This window comes from Achroia grisella, unplaced genomic scaffold (assembly GCF_030625045.1).
Source record: "Achroia grisella isolate CSIRO2021 unplaced genomic scaffold, CSIRO_AGI_Agris_v1 utg2547, whole genome shotgun sequence".
Lineage (NCBI taxonomy): Eukaryota > Metazoa > Arthropoda > Insecta > Lepidoptera > Pyralidae > Achroia > Achroia grisella.
In genome coordinates this window covers 123,916-140,791 of record NW_026712744.1, presented here as the reverse complement: position 1 = coordinate 140,791, position 16,876 = coordinate 123,916, and the positions used below count along the sequence as shown (strand labels likewise).

Sequence of the window (16,876 nt, the reverse complement as noted above, 5' to 3'; positions counted from 1 at the left end):
TAATAACGAAGGATTCTGAACCGTATTTTAATTACTGTCATAAAAATGGGCGAAAACGAAGTTCGAAGTTGAAATATGAATAAAAAGATGTGTTATATGTCGATATATATAGGTATAGGCGATATATGTCGTATACATAAATGAAGTGTAGAGTAGTATTAAAAGAGTTTTACCATGTGGTTTTTATATAGTTACACTAGTAATAGTATATAATAATGCTTTTTTGTACATGCCATATAATACATAAGTAGATATTACGTAATTAAAGGAAACAGAGCAAATTAATACAACAATTAAAATTAACACTAGCTAACTAAATGGTAGAAAGTTGAGTAAATTGTGAGAATTCTGATTAGGTTAACTAGGTATTACACAGTATTATAGATAGATATCAATGCTTTCTTGTGACGTGTGTGAGTTTTCTTTCAATATTATATACAAGTTGACACCATTATACTCTACTAAAATAATAATTTAGTTAACTAAGTAAATAGTCTATGCAACGAGTATTTGAAGGTGGGAATTAAAATTGATAAAACTGTCTTTCCCTTTTCTATTCCTATCAGTAATGTGTGCTCTATGTATAAGCCCATTACTTGTATACACTGTTATATGTGTATAACAGATACTTCCTACTTTCTTCCTGTAGATAGCTAATTAAGAAATACTAATGAGATATCCACCTTTTGTACCTACCTACCTTCCTTCTTAAGATTCCTTGTGATGAATAAAATAAAAAATATAAATAAATCGGTAACTTTAATCGTACATACATTATAATAAATTGGCATAGAACAGAAATACACAATATTACAAATAAATTTATTTTAATGTTAAAAATATTATAATTGAACAAAATTTACTTATTTTACTGCTACATTGTTTTTATAATTCGCTTTAATTTTACAGTACTGCAGCATTCTAACAACACCCTTTCAATGTACAGAATAACGTCATACAAAAACAAACTTCAATTAAAGTGCACCTGCAACGAATCTCACGAACTAACATTGTAAATTGAAAACAAGCAAATAATACGTTTTATACATCTTACACATTACAAGCCAAAGCAAATATCTTTATACAATTGAAAAAAATACATATGAAATTAATGAAAAGGTTAAGAATAGATATTTTACCATCCCGATGACTGCCATCCGCTATTGGAGCGAAAATTTGAGCCTGAACCACCCCAACTATTGGATGACCTAAAACCTGAATTATAACCTCCGGAACCCCCCCAACCATCACTTGAAAAAGCGCTGCTGCCCCCATAACCTCCATCATCATATCCTGAATTATAACCATTGCCGTCATACGCATTTCTTGAACTGAATCCATTTGAGGCCCATCCGTTATTCCCAGAATATCCCCCACCGCTTCTTCCACTTGCTCCACGCCATCCTGAGCTCCCATGGCCAGCTGAACGGCCAAAGCTAGACCCAGAGCCGGCCCAGCCATCTAAAGATGAACGTGCTACCCCAACGGACGGTAGGCCGCCGAAATTACTGCTTCCTTGCCAGCCACTACCTCCTATAAAAAATTAGAAACGAAACGGTTAATTTTCAATTCTAAAGATAGATCTCTCAGTTGTTAGTGTTTTATTATTGAAGTTAGATTTTTATTGTCTTCAAAAAACGGGCACACCTATTACACATAATTCCACCTTTATTTATGCATACTTTTATTTTGGAATATACTTACTCTCCCTACTACGTTTATTGCTTCAAAACAAAAGTATAATTTTCTACGTCATCAGGTAAATCGATGGATTAGTTGTTCTGAGTATGAAAGACAGTGTTTACTTTCGCAAATGAAAACCGTAGTCCTGACGTAATGTAAAGCTAAAGAATTTTACATTATCGCAGGATTACGTTTAAAATGTAAACTAACTGTATTTCATTTTAATACACAATAACAAACTGAGATCAATAAATAGAAAAATAATTGAAATTCTCTACTAGGAGAATTTATAATAAAGAAGAAGCGGACCTCTACCTTGCCTATATTTATCTTTAAGAAGCGTACAATGCTATCTGCATTGGACGCTTTCTTTAGGTCTGTAGTGTGTATTACAAAATTTGAGTACGGAGGCATACTACCTTAATTTTCAAAATGGCATCGAGAACAATACAATGGTGTTCAGTGCTGTTCATGCATGTATGCGATAACCACCTCGCATCAAATAATTTGAATAGCCATTTACTAATGGTAATTATACTGCAATCGATTTAGAAGAACTTGCAATATTATTGTGACCACCAATCATACACCTATACTGAATGCTTGTATCATTCTTATCAGATGTTTTTTGTAATGTTTTACGCTTTTGTTATAATTGTCTTTGATAAAATTAATTATCTACGACAGAAGGTTAATATGAATTTCTTAAGACAATACAAGCATTATCTTGATCCCTAATTGTAAACTCTGGACTTCGTCGATATAAATATTTAACCAACAAGACATAATATAAGATAATTGTTCATCTCCACATCTTAACGGATCAAAATATCTTGTTTGGTCATATCTTAGTTGGTTATGAATTGGTAACTGTGTAATTAGTAACTATGTTTTTTCTATTAATTTTTGTCAAAATACACTTTAGTCAATTGACAATTTGAAATTAAACAGTATAACTTGAAAAAAAATGTCTTCCAATGAATACCATAATTTGAAATCTTTAAATAAATTCTTCATATGAGATACTCGATACGAAATCGATTAAGATGTTAAAAATATATTTTCATATTTGAGCTTGTTTCTTACAGAAAATTCTTCCCTTTTCTATTATTAAAATATATACCCACCAATTTCCGTTACATCTCGTAAATATGTTACGATATTATTTTATTTTAGGACGACTGCCGAAGGGCTCTCGGATATTTGTATGATTGTGAGGGGTGTAAAAAGCGTTTGCATCCTCGTGGAAACGGAATCTCTCACTTGTTGTATAGCGTAAGGCTACTTTTCAATACTAGAAATATACTTCAATTTATGCATTTCTCTGATTATATTATGATATGCAGTGTGTACTTGTATGGGTACCTCCTGAACTCTATTAGCTACCTACTTTAACCATGCTATGTGTAGTGTGAATATGATTAAAAATATATTGTTTATAAGTGGAAAACAATGTACTAAATTAGTTTTTTTTTCTTTACCTATAACTTTGTACCTTTGCTAACTTTATCTGTTCTTCACAGAAATAGTAGCCAAAAGAGTAACAAATCCTTTTTGGCATTTATTTTAATTTATAACTTAGTAACCGTAGTTATAAAACTGAACAAGTGCGAGCATCACTGTGTTGCTTGTGTCACTCGTTGCTATTTATAAAGGGTTATTTGTCAAAATTTCAATTAGATTACCTGGAGAACGAACTTGTCTACTGGCAAAGACTCCTGCGCTGACCAGGCAGGTCATAACGAGTAGCAGGTACCGCAGCTGTTTATAAAATGTTTAACATTATTTAAATATTTATTTTCAACTAAGTAATTATGGTTATATTATACTAATTTTACATAACCCATATATTCATCACTCTCATCACGATTTATGTTACTTTTTTCTATAATCATTGTTAACAGAACTAGTAAACACAGAATCCAAAAATGCGTGTTTTCGTGACAGTCTAATAAAAACTGCCCAATTGTTTACTGTCTAGATATCGTCTGCAAAAAAATATTTTTATGAAGGAACTACGATTTCTAATACATAAATTGAGGATAGCAATACATAAACTGTTGTTTTAATTTAAATGTAACATATAACTAAATAGTATTTATAAGAATAGAATAAATAGTGAATTGCCGAAAAATTTTAACTGACTGTATGAAGATACAGCGGATTTTGTTATAAGAAAACTGTTATACTTGCATCGGATTAAAATTTTCGGACTAAATTATATAATAACATATTTTGCCCAATTTACATAACATCTTTTTAAACTACAGAATATATATTATTCTGAAGTATAGATTTTGATTAAACTTTACTGAAAGTTAGTTTATATTACTGTAAAGTTTTATCAAAATCCATTTAGTAGTTATCCATCCATCCAACCCTCCATACTCACAAGCTTTCGCGATTATATTAGTACGAGTAATATTACATATTAAATAATAAAAAAGACTGCATAACTACATACCATTTTTAATGATCTCCGTTCTCTGTTTGGCTACTCTGTAACTTAGCGTTTAATATATACCAATGCAGTTCCATCTCAAGGAGTTTTTATACGTAAAATAGATGACATGACAATAGTAAAGAGTAATGACATACGTTTGTTTGTCACGCTTATCCCATTATTAAACTAATATGGGCCTATTATCACAGAGAACGCGGAAAGCTTTTTTGGACGTCAGTATGGAATACCCTACCAAAACGGACCTAAGACAATTTTGCGGAACAATAAAGTACCTTGTCACTTAGTTGTTGTTCTGGTACATAATATGATAATTATTCTAATGATCTCGGGAATTAATATGTACGAGCTTGTTACAGAATGTAGGCGTAGTTGCCAGGTTACAACCGAATTTAAACGGAGGTTGTGAATTAGACTGTATTTTTTTATCTCGAGATTGTCTTCAATTTTGAACGATTAACCGACTAAGACGCAATCGAACGATTATTTGTTTAGTAATGAACAGGGTCTAAGAATCCATATAACATTTATTAGCTTTGAAGTTGATTTTTATGTGTTACTTAGTGTAACGTAATTATAATACTAGCTGTTACAAGGACTATGTGCGCCAATTGTTAGATAAAAGATAGTCCATAATCATCCTCATTCTCAACCTAAGATAAATGTGTCAAATTAAATTAAAATCCGTTCAGCCCATTTAGTCGTGACAGAATAGACAGACTTCCCTATTTACAATGTCAGTTTATATTTTAATATTTACTGTAATTGAACATGCATTTAATTGAAAAGTAGGTATCTAGTCGAAATATCTGTCGCAAGATGATAAAAAAAAAAATTGTATACATATATATATATAAACTTCTGTAAACAATATCGCATGCCGTGGCAACCAGTAATTAAGTCAACACTATATACCTGAACTCGTAGTATATGTCTTGTTGGTCGTCATAGTGTGTCTTGTTGGTCGCTCAAATAAATCAAAAAAAAAAAGATTTGGTACAAAAAATATGGCATTGACGTCGATCTATTTATACACAACAGTAATTGGAACATTTCAAATATAGATACAAAATAAATTTCAATTTTTCGTATTGATTTGTAATATAGTTCAGATTTTTAAATAAATTAAACTAGTCGATCCGCGTGTCTTTGACTATGTCCCATTTACTTTGCTTTTGCAATATTTTCTCATTACAGCTCCGCTCCTTTTGTTTATAGCATAATCATATAGCCTCTAGTCTTTCTCAATAAATAGGTAAACATTCTGACTCAAAAACTTTACCTCTTTATAATATTAATAAAGATAAAAGCTATTCGATGAATTCGAGGGCAACAACTGGTTCAAAATACAACAGGATCACAAGTCCGTTGTCCAAAGATATGTATGTACTTATTAAGGATTTACAAGATGAGGGTTGAGGGTCTAACATAACGTATATTATATTGTAGTGTGAAGCTTATGAACATGACATTCGCCTGCTTACTTTTGCCGGCGTAGTGAAGGTTTTATGGATAGGTATATTATGTGTAGGTATATGCTATATTACATGTAAGCTTAAAAGGCTTCGCCGATTTTGTCCAATTGATATGTTTACACACTCTTGTCTGAATTCTTGTGCTATTACATAGTTATAAAAATCTTATTTTTAGCTTTTAACTATATTATTTGAAATCTGTTTTTCAAACAAACAATTACAAATTCAGTTTTTTTATGTACTTAATTTATTATTTTTATTATATTTATTAAAAGTAAAGAAAAGTATAAAAAAAAGTCTAAAAGTAGCAGTATTCGTTATAATTTGATATGAAGATTGGATGGTATCTTATTTGTAAATTTTGAGCAGACAAAGTCGGGGCAACAGCTAGTTGCCTTAGATGGATTGATCTTAAGAAATAAATTAATACAAAGGTCGACTTATCCCATAAGCTTGATTCCTTCCAATCAACCTTTGAATTAATGAAAAGTAAATTTTAATAAAATATAAGTATGTATTATTTCTGTGTTTAACTCGTAGACCAGTCTAATTCATAAAGGAACGGCAACACATCCAGATTTTGTTATTAAAAAATATAATTCAACGTATTCCATTTTTAAAGCATTTTAAATAAAATTTCATCGACTGGACAGATAATATTTAAACATAGTCTATAGATACTCATGCAAGTCACAAAATGCTGACTTTCTGTACAGTTTGAGCAAGTTGCTGATTACAATGTAAGCTGTCCTCATAAACACACTCCTCGGGGACGACGGTATACCTAACTGAAGTGTATTTACGAGTACTAGGTCGCCGGTGCAAAACAGCGCATTACATAAACTAGTCAGCCTTAGAAAAGTAACATTTTATTTTCTTATCTGTTTCAGACTTTCTTTTCCCGAGGGCACAAAGTAAATAAATAAAAGTAACAACGTTTTTTAAACGTTTACAAAAAGTAGGCAAACTCCTAGTTTTATTATTACGTTATTAATTTGCATATAACGAAACCTCTTTGTTCTTGTTAATTTGTATGTAGTGAAGTATTTATCGTACCAAATTTTGTACAACATTACGTATGTTTGAGTACAGCAATTACAGACGCCATGCGGCTTGTTTTATAAGGCTTAGACTTGTTTACCGTTTCAGTTAGATAATAAAAACTTTACTGGTTTCTGTACGAAACATAATATATATATATATAGGCGATATAGGTATATATCTACTATTCTATTTCTTGATTTATAAGGTACATTTTAGAAGAGGTATTAAAAGTAGAATACTTCTATAATTCCACAATTTGCTGCGTCAAGCAAAAATCTTCATATTTTTTTAAACCAGCATTTTATATCCCCTCATTTATAAGGTAAAATGATATAGTAATTATTAAATAAAGATGCATACCTTAGTCCTCAGGAATGGTAATATAATCATAATATATTACCAAAAGTGATCCCTAATGTATATCATTAATATTAGCCAAACTTGTGTTATAGGTTCTCGACAACAGATAGAAACACTTACTTTTTTGTAAATACATTCATAATTTATATAGAAATGCTTGTTTCTGGTATGGGTGAGTATTTATTTACACTGTTATTGTGGTGTAAATAATAACTCACCCAGACCGATATAAACAATCATACTCATGAAAACAAAAGTTTGTATCGTGCGAGGAATTGACCCGACTACCATCGGAAGTGAAGCTGTGTTTGCAGTCTACCGCTGGATAATTTTTCCATTATTCACGTCTGTTAATGACAGTTCTGATTTTCCATTCGGCGGGCGGTTTGTTTGTATAAAACCTTATTCCTTTCATGTATAAAATTCTATTTTATTGAGAAACTAGCTGCTGCCAGCGATTTCATAGCATAGTAATTTTTATTAGATAAAAGGTAGCATAATTCTGTCCTCGAGATACAATATATCATCTCGTCGAATTCCCTTAACCCTTTAGTCCTGCAAAGGTAATAAACAAACAGACAGGCACACAGACCCATTTTTATGAAGATTATACAACACGTATTTGTAATGTGTAGGTACATTACAAATGCGTGTTGTATAATAATATTTAATATATAAAATCTAAAACATGAATAATAATCTACAACAGACCACAATGTTCATATGTATATTATTTTATTAGGTTGTATATTCTTATTTGTGCTTCGTACATGGACGTTAAATTATGAAACTTTTATGTTTTCACGTTATTACGATACTTAATTAATCTAGAATAATTATTATACTCGTATGGTACATTTTATCTATATTCGCTATTAAATTATCCACGATATTTATATTATGAAATATATGGTTTTAATATTGTTATATCTTCATAGCAAAGTTACAAATCGTAGTAGCCATACCTACCACCGTGTCACGAAAATTTTTAGTTTCTATAACTGAAGAATCAATCAGAAGTAAAAATGGACACTCGAAGTTTTTGGTGTCGGCCATATTTGAACTCCCAGATCTTGTGGTCTAAGTATTCTTTTAAATGAATAATAACGGAATGGTGCATTTGACTGCGCGAAGGTTTATGCTGGCAGGGCACCATTGGAGGATGATAGAATGAGCATGAGGTTAGGTCAGTTAGTCCATCGTGACAAATTCACTAGAAGTTTACAGTAGTCGGTTGATCGGTGGTTTAAAGAATGGGGTAATCAGTACACCTTACTAACAATTTTCTTTTTCCCACTCTAAGTAGTATTAGTAGGCTACTAGATAACGATGCTGTGAAATATGAGGATATTATTGATGTTGTATTGTAGTTTTAATATTTAGAGATAATTCTCAAACTATTATGTCGTAAATCTATTGTTTTTTATCCGACATAATGGATTAGGTGTGAGTTCATTGTGTTCCACAAGCGTAATTACTATAATTTGTTTTTATAAAAAAAGTATCATAGCGATATTGTATCTCCTCATTGATATGACTTAATCATTCTATTAATATAATAACAAGTAATATAATAAGATGGAGTAACCCAGAATCTTTTGTCCATTATCAACATATGTATAACAACTATAGTCTGAGTAATCATAATTAATTGTCTTTACGTCATGAAAGACGGAGTAGTCAGTGGCATTGTCAACAGTCGTAGTCATAAGAATAACCCAGGACAATTCACACAGCGCCATCTAGTCTCAAGTTAAGCAGAGCTTGTCTTATAGTAAACGACTGATATAAATACTTTATACATTTAATCTTGTAAATATAATACATTCAAAATATACATCCAAAACACCTATATCGGTACAAAGAATACAAATGTTTGCACCGTGCAATGAAACGTACCCGGGACTGTCGGAAGTAAAACTGTGTACTAAATCGCTGAACCACGGAGGGCGTCTGATGTACAATACGTACATTTTGCTGGGGATGAGTATACCACCGTCTCTTGGATTAAGTGTTCATGTTATTGGTGTTCCGTCCATGGGAAAGTTAGTCGGAAATAGAAATTTATATTCGAGGCAATTAAAATAGTATAAGACTATGGTAGATATTTATATAAATACGCTGACATTGACCGTGACCGCTTAGTAGATATTAATTGTATGTTAAAGGTGTCGTTGAAATAGTTACGTTGTTTTAATGCTCTTTTCATATGTTTATGTGTGAATTCCATACACAACTTTTTTTCGGCTATTTGATTGAGAGTAGCCAGTGCAAGCTTCAGCGCTTGTTGTTATATTGTTACTAATTATGCTTATTATAAAAATCGATTATATCCTTTAAGAACTATACCCAAAATCTTCATAATTTTTTTACAAGTCTTTATTTTTTAAATGTCGTCTGCGTGGAGTACCTCAGTCTTAGTTATTTCAGTCGCCAAACAACTTGCTTTGCAAGCTGTGTTTGGATTGAAGATGTAGATGAAAGGATAGAAGGCATGGCATGTTAATCCTCCAGAATAGCAACGCATGAGCGGTATCGTAGGCTTTTACGTGATAACATGATATTCTTTGTACTATTCATGTATGTAGGAGAGGGTTACCACTTACCATCGGGTGGACCGTCAGTTGGACCGTTATTTGCCATTTCGATTACAAATAGTGGATCAACCAGACGTGGTTTAAAGCACATGCACAAATACCTAATAGAGTATTTGTTTTACTAGACCCTCTGTTCATTATAAGTATGAGACAATTGAATCGTGGCCATTTTTATGCATATTATACCTACGATAATCATACAAAGGTATATATTGAAGTGAGTGAATATCCGATTCCCTAGTCGTCTGTAATTCTTAAAATGGAACACATGTGATAATATTTTCTTTTAATTATTAACCAACCAAATACAAAAACGAATTGTATCCTTCATTTAAATTGAAATAAAACGGATTTATATTTTACGGTAAGTTATTTTTTTATAAATTATGAAGAATTAGATGATATATATTATTATTGTTTGAGAATTACTAAATTGAAGTTAGAGAATACAATTATCGAAATAGAAACAAAAGTCATTGACTTTCTTCACCTATATAGATTCTATGCGTTAGGTGCCATAAGCAATAAAAATGTCCGTGTGTAAAATCTAGGTACATATATCAACATTTTTGATTATATATTGGCCTATGCTTATTCCTTTGTAATGTAGAAACATCGAATCGTATATAAATATCTTAAGATCACACTTATTCTAAAACATTTTTTTATATTAGCGTTCACGCACTGATTGTATGTTGAAATAAATACTAAGGCATAAACATAATATTAGCGTTTTTCCAATTTTTATTGTTACGAACCAAATTGTTTTGTTTCTGACCAGGTCTAGGTCTAAGATCTACATTATATTTTGTACTCTGCTTTGTACTCTTTCGGATAGGGAAATAATCGGAGGATATCGATAAACAGTTACTGCGAGAGGTCTTTGCTGATTTATTCTGAGGAAAAGGCAAGAGTCTCTTTTGTTAATATATAGATGAGTTAAAAAACTAGAAAAAAATAAAAGTAATATAAATAGATGTAGAATTAGAAACTTTAATTTTCTGTTCACTTCCTAACTTTCGTACATATAATTAGATGAGTTTTGCTCTCTTAAAGTACGATATTTGTTTTTTGTAAAAAGAGTACAGTCAAATTTTTAAGGTTACAAATATTTGCATGTTTATAAATACATCATATGATAATCATCCAATTGTGAAGTGCATAATTTAAACACATTAACTGACCGGGTCGCATTTTATCAATTACATCAGTTTTAAGAAAAAACCGTTAGTTGCAGAAAGATTCTGATATTATTGTGAACATTATAATAACTGAACTACATCATCTGAAAGTTCTTATTGAATTTCAATCATTTGTTTATTGTTTATTGTGAATTGTTATATTTTATCTATATGTAATTATATACTGTTTTTGATATTAAAACTTTAGGTTTAGTCTTAATTAGTTACTTTACTTTTGTCTTTTGATATAATTATTATTTGCACTTCTGTGACCCATATACCGACTTCCAACGTTACGCTGTTGCGTTGACAGCAATCTCTTTTAGAGATAAGTCAATATTATTAATATTTATTTTGATTATGTATTTAAAAATGGAATAAAGAATATACATATATTACATTTTGGATATCCATTATTATTAGTAAATAACTTGACCGAATTGTACGTAGTAAGAAAATTCATCGTGTAAAATAATGTACCGTGTACAATTCATAGCCTATGCTGAATTGGGTTACCTATATTGGTTAGTTATTATCAATATAAAAATATAATAGTGTAAATTTCTGTAAATAATCAATTTATAAATCTTTTTTTTTGTATGACCAAATATATGTCATCTGTTATATGTAAAGAGGGTTAAAAAGAACAGCAAAAGTACGAAAATTATGATTTCTATTGAGAAACGAAATTACAACGACAAACGTCAATAAATATCTAAAAATCTTTCAGGTAAATCTATTACTTTTACTTATAGGGCGGTATTATTAGACTAACTCTTATTCCTAAATAATAAAAGGACCACAATTTTTTTCCCCAAAAAAATCACACACAATCAAAGAATGCTGGACTAGAATGTTTACAGATGTTTATTGTGTGATGTTAGAAAATTGTCCAATTTAAATGACATTCAAACCTATATTAAATTACATAAATACCCACAATTGTATTTTATTTGTAACATGAAACGTATTCTTTATATTGTACCTATATGTATTTTCAACGTATTAATTTTTTCTTACAAGCTTCTAACATATTTGTTAGTTTATTCTGAAATCCTACAACTGATTTATATTTATTCCGGAGAAACGGAAAAAGCCGTCTGTACAATTTCACGTTATGCTATATTTAAATACTGTGTCTTTAGAATAAAAATTAAATTATTACATGGAGGAATTTCCTGTACCCATTCTTATGTCTTCATTTTCCTATACATTTGTCTTACTATTTTTGAGGAGGTTATCACGTAACACAAATGAAAAAAAAAACATATTTAACAGCCTACTTTTGTAAATCGGTTGCAAAATTTTATTAAGTCATTTGTATTTTCATTTCTTCATTTGTATGTTCATTTCTTACAGTACAATGCCTCCAAAAGGTCAAGAAAAACAGTCCTGGGTACTATATGAGAATGAAGTGAAAGATAATGAGGATATTTACGACGTAGTTCCTCCATCAGCGGATGACAGAAAATTGGATATAGTGTGGAGAAATGTTATCATATTTATATTTCTACATACCGGGGGCGTATATGGCGCCTATCTGTTTTTTGGACAAATCAAGTTATTAACATTCATCTTTAGTAAGAAATATTATACATAATTAGTTATTTTTAAGTAGATTGTAATAACACTTTACACCCGCTTCCGCTAAGTGACGCTGATGTAAACTGGGAACCAGTGAAAGATGATATGGTGACGATGAGGTCGGGCCAATTAGCCCATTGTGTTGAAAGGAATTAACCACGATGGTTTCGCGGAGGAACCGCGTCTAGGTAGACTATATAAAAAGAATTATAACCAATTAGCCCACTAACTCTCTTCCTCCATAATTGTACATATGCAGCTTTGCAACGTAATTTTATATGGTAAAAGTAAGTAATATTAGCTAAGTATTTAATAATAATATATAAATACGTATTTATATTTGCATATGCTGCTGCTGAGTACAGGCAATATAACAAAAAATAACGTGCAGCTGTGTGCAATCGGTGTAACAATAGTATGTGACTGAATTAACAAACAAACTGACGGTCCACCAGATAAGAAGTGGTAACCGTTGTCTATATTGAATCACAGCACTACGACATTATAAGGCCCGAGGGTCTAGTCATGCATGGACATTCCTGAAATGCTAAAATAATTGAGACAGAGGTACCCACACTAACGATGTTGTACAAAGTTCATGAGTATATCATCATATATTTTTTATTCATAGTAATTTAAATTTATCATGTATTGTGTTCACAGCTGTTTTTCTGATTAACTTTTCGGGTTTGGGCATAACGGCTGGTGCTCATAGATTGTGGGCCCACAAGTCATACAAAGCTCGTTTGCCTTTACGTATTCTACTCACAATTTGTAACACTATTGCGTTTCAGGTTGGTTATTATTATTTTTTTATTACTTTTTCGATTCGCGGGTTCGATTCCTTGTACAATACAGACATTTGTGTTCCTGAGTTGTGTTATGTTCTTTGTATCGATCTGGGTATAGTCATCTTGATTTTGGAAGATCATCATGTCAGGCATGGTATCTTAAATGTGTCATAACTACATACCTTATATTTATCGTTGCCATATATCACCTAAAAATAAGCTACTTGGCAGCTAAAATAGGCGTGACCGAGCTATCCATGCAACTACGTAGGTACTTAAGTATAATAAAGAATATGTTATAGTTTTTATCTACTGCAGCAGAGCCGGTTCAAACCACTTCACTTAATAAAACAATCCCATTCATCATCCCAAGTCAACAACGAGTCATTATCTTTGCACTTTAACATGCTAGCCGTATTCAATTATATGTGTGTAATGAATAATATTAATTAATTATGCCTATATGATATACTAGCCGTATAGAATTTTCTTAAATCTAATGTTGGTAAAATAACAAAGACAGTTGTAGGACCCACCCGTGGTGTATTCTCATTATTTCTTAGCAGTCAAACTTTTTTCTTTTTCTCGGCTCCTAAGATCGCTGCGTGATGTTGAAATAAATAGCCTTTAGAATAAACTTTCTCCAGAATAAGGAATTCTATTCTTAATCTAAAATTTCAAAAAGGATTATTAATTAAATATGTTGCCTCATGTCCTGTAATTTTACTGCCTGATGTCAACCTACAACTGAGACACAGTCTACAAAGCTAGTTACGGAAACATAGCGCCATCCAGTTCCAAGCTAAGCAGATATTGTGTTCTGGGTACTAGACAACTGATATACATACTTAGATATATATTTTTTACAAATACATATACATAGAAAACACCCAGACCGATACAAACAATCATACTCATGAATACTAATGTTTACACCATGCGAAGAATCGAACCCGCATCGAAATCAATCGAAAAAGCGGTCTGCTAGATCGCTAGACCATCGAGGCTGTCAATTGATAGTATTACAAATGCTGTATTACAGGATTCTGTTATCGACTGGGCACGCGATCACCGACTTCACCACAAGTACTCAGAGACCGATGCTGATCCCCACAACGCCACTCGAGGGTTCTTTTTCTCACATATTGGGTGGCTGATGGTCCGTAAGCATCCACAAATCAAAGCAAAAGGACATACTATCAACATGAGTGATTTAAACGCCGATCCTGTACTTCGCTTTCAGAAAAAGTAAGTGTAATAACACAATAAAGAGATTTGTGTGCAAAAAATATAAGAATTTTGATTAGATTTTAACTTTTTTTTTAATAATAATAAGCCAGAACAATTCACTCAGTGTCATCAGTAGGAAATAAAGTGGAGTTTGTGCTACAGTGCTACGCGTACTAAACAACTGAAAGAAATATTTAAATACATTATTTTTTCTAAGTACATACATAATAATATAAATGAAAAATTTGATTTCATTTAATTTTCATTAACGGCATTACGACCGGGCCACTGATGTCTTCACTGAAATATATGAAATATTTCAGTGACGGCCTCAGTAGCCCGCTTTGACACATCGGTCTACTTCAGATGGTCGCAGGTTCGATATCTCGCACGGAGCAAATATTTGTGTTTCGATTGTATGATTCTCTCTTCAAATAAATGCGTGTCTTAAATTTGTTTTTTAAAACACATATGTACGTAATAGTTTTCAATTTTTACATATTTCAGATACTACAAAATTCTTATGCCGCTGGCCTGTTTTATTATACCAACATACATTCCTACTTTATGGGGCGAAACTGTATGGAACGCCTTCTTTGTACCTGCCATATTCAGATACGTTTACTCACTAAATATGACGTGGCTCGTAAACTCAGCCGCTCACTTGTGGGGCAGCAGACCATATGACAAGAATATAAACCCGGCTGACACCTTGCCCGTATCTTTTGTGGCACTTGGTGAAGGTTACCACAACTACCACCACGTATTCCCCTGGGATTACAAAACTGCCGAATTAGGCAATTATTCATTAAACTATACTAAGTGTTTCATAGATAATATGGCGAAGATTGGATGGGCTTATGACTTGAAGACAGTGCCTACACATGTCATACAGAAACGTATAATGAGAACAGGTGATGGAAGTCACTCAGTATTGAGTTGGAATGATAAAGATGTCACGCTTGACGATAAACATGAAACGCACATTGTGAACCCTGAGAAGTCTGAATGAAATAGTCTTATTAAATTACTTGATAAATGATATTAAATTTTATTTAAATAAGTGAAACCACTGTGACATCACAAATTAAAGTCATCAAGGCCTCTTTGAAAATCATTAAGAGCCGTAGATCTGATTCCAATTCTGAAAATTACATTTGTATGGCAACATCGTGATATTTATTCTTCTTCGTTTGTAATTATATTACATTTAATATTGAAATCATGTCAACGATTCATTTTTTTAATCCAAATGTCTCTTATAAGGTTATAGTTATATATTGATAATTGAATAAAATAGAAATAAACTTTTTTATAACTCACGTGTGAATAAATTATTTATTGGTACAGGATAAATAAATGTTATTTAAATTATTTATTATTCAATTTCAGTAGATCTGGAATGAAGTCAAAAACTAAATGGGTAACATAATATAAGGCATATAAGTATGGTACATAGAGCAATCCTTATAGGATATATATGTGTGTAAAAAAATCTTGTAATAATATATTATTTCTTTTTGTATTCATAACTTATGGTTATAAATGATAAAACTGCAAAACTGTAAAACTTTAGGTACTATAACTTTATGGACGAATGCATGTATATCGTAATTTATTGTAAAATAAATAATTTAATGTATTATAATCAATGTTTTCTTAGAGTTTGTGTGATAATTATTTTTCTAATTTAGTCTGTATGTCAAAACGATGTCCCAAATTTGCTGAAGATACTGTTATCTAACGACGGCAAGTGGGTGAATTTTTTTTATTTGAATAATTAAAAATTACAAAAGTATGACAACTGAACCCTATTAATTTGTCTCTAACACTTTCCTGTTTAATTACGTTATGCTACTTGACTTTCTATGAAAAGAGCAATGCTTATATTTTTTATTGTTTAATTAAAGGTTAAATATTAAAAAAAAATATTAGCTAGACTGAATTCGAGAAAAGCCATTCTATAAAGGGAGTTCAACTGATGACCGCTTGCTATTGTCCGGAAGGCTTTTCTAAATATAGAATAATTAGAAACCCGTTATGACAAAAAAAATTTTTGGTATTTTTCCTAATGTAAATGTCAAATGAACAAGTGATCTACTTGTTGAATTTGGTAACTACTATTCATGGATGTACATATAGCCGTGAAGACCAGAACTATTTTAATACGAGTCACTAGTCCACTTTGTAGAATAGAAGTATGTATGTTAACGATTGCTTATGAATGTATTACTCCATAACTACGTAATTGTTAATGATCCAGAATCAATATATCACATAGACAGTAGTACTAAAGACAATATGGTTAGATAGTCAAAATGGTAGATATATAAATATATACCTCTTTTAATTTGTATGTGTCCTACAATAATATACATATACTCTAATACCTTCATAAAATTAATACAAAAGACATAAATGATAAAATCCTACTTTAGGATCGAGTTTTCTATTTAATCCTATCCTACAG

General features: G+C 31.3%; 2 protein-coding genes across 2 annotated transcripts; one reads left to right on the top strand and one right to left on the bottom strand.

The window, feature by feature from the left end:
- Positions 1 to 877: 877 nt before the first annotated feature.
- On the bottom strand, positions 878 to 4,159 carry LOC131842835 (loricrin-like). The gene is made up of 3 exons (XM_059191403.1): positions 4,148 to 4,159; positions 3,369 to 3,444; positions 878 to 1,533 (listed from the first exon to the last, which is right to left on the bottom strand). The coding sequence occupies exons 1-3, from the start codon at positions 4,148 to 4,150 to the stop codon at positions 1,136 to 1,138; spliced, it is 477 nt and encodes a 158-aa protein (XP_059047386.1). The 5' UTR covers positions 4,151 to 4,159; the 3' UTR covers positions 878 to 1,135.
- A 5,526-nt stretch (positions 4,160 to 9,685) lies between these two features.
- On the top strand, positions 9,686 to 15,424 carry LOC131842837 (acyl-CoA Delta-9 desaturase-like). The gene is made up of 5 exons (XM_059191405.1): positions 9,686 to 9,984; positions 12,161 to 12,381; positions 13,049 to 13,179; positions 14,219 to 14,424; positions 14,914 to 15,424. The coding sequence occupies exons 2-5, from the start codon at positions 12,165 to 12,167 to the stop codon at positions 15,416 to 15,418; spliced, it is 1,059 nt and encodes a 352-aa protein (XP_059047388.1). The 5' UTR covers positions 9,686 to 9,984; positions 12,161 to 12,164; the 3' UTR covers positions 15,419 to 15,424.
- Positions 15,425 to 16,876: the final 1,452 nt, after the last annotated feature.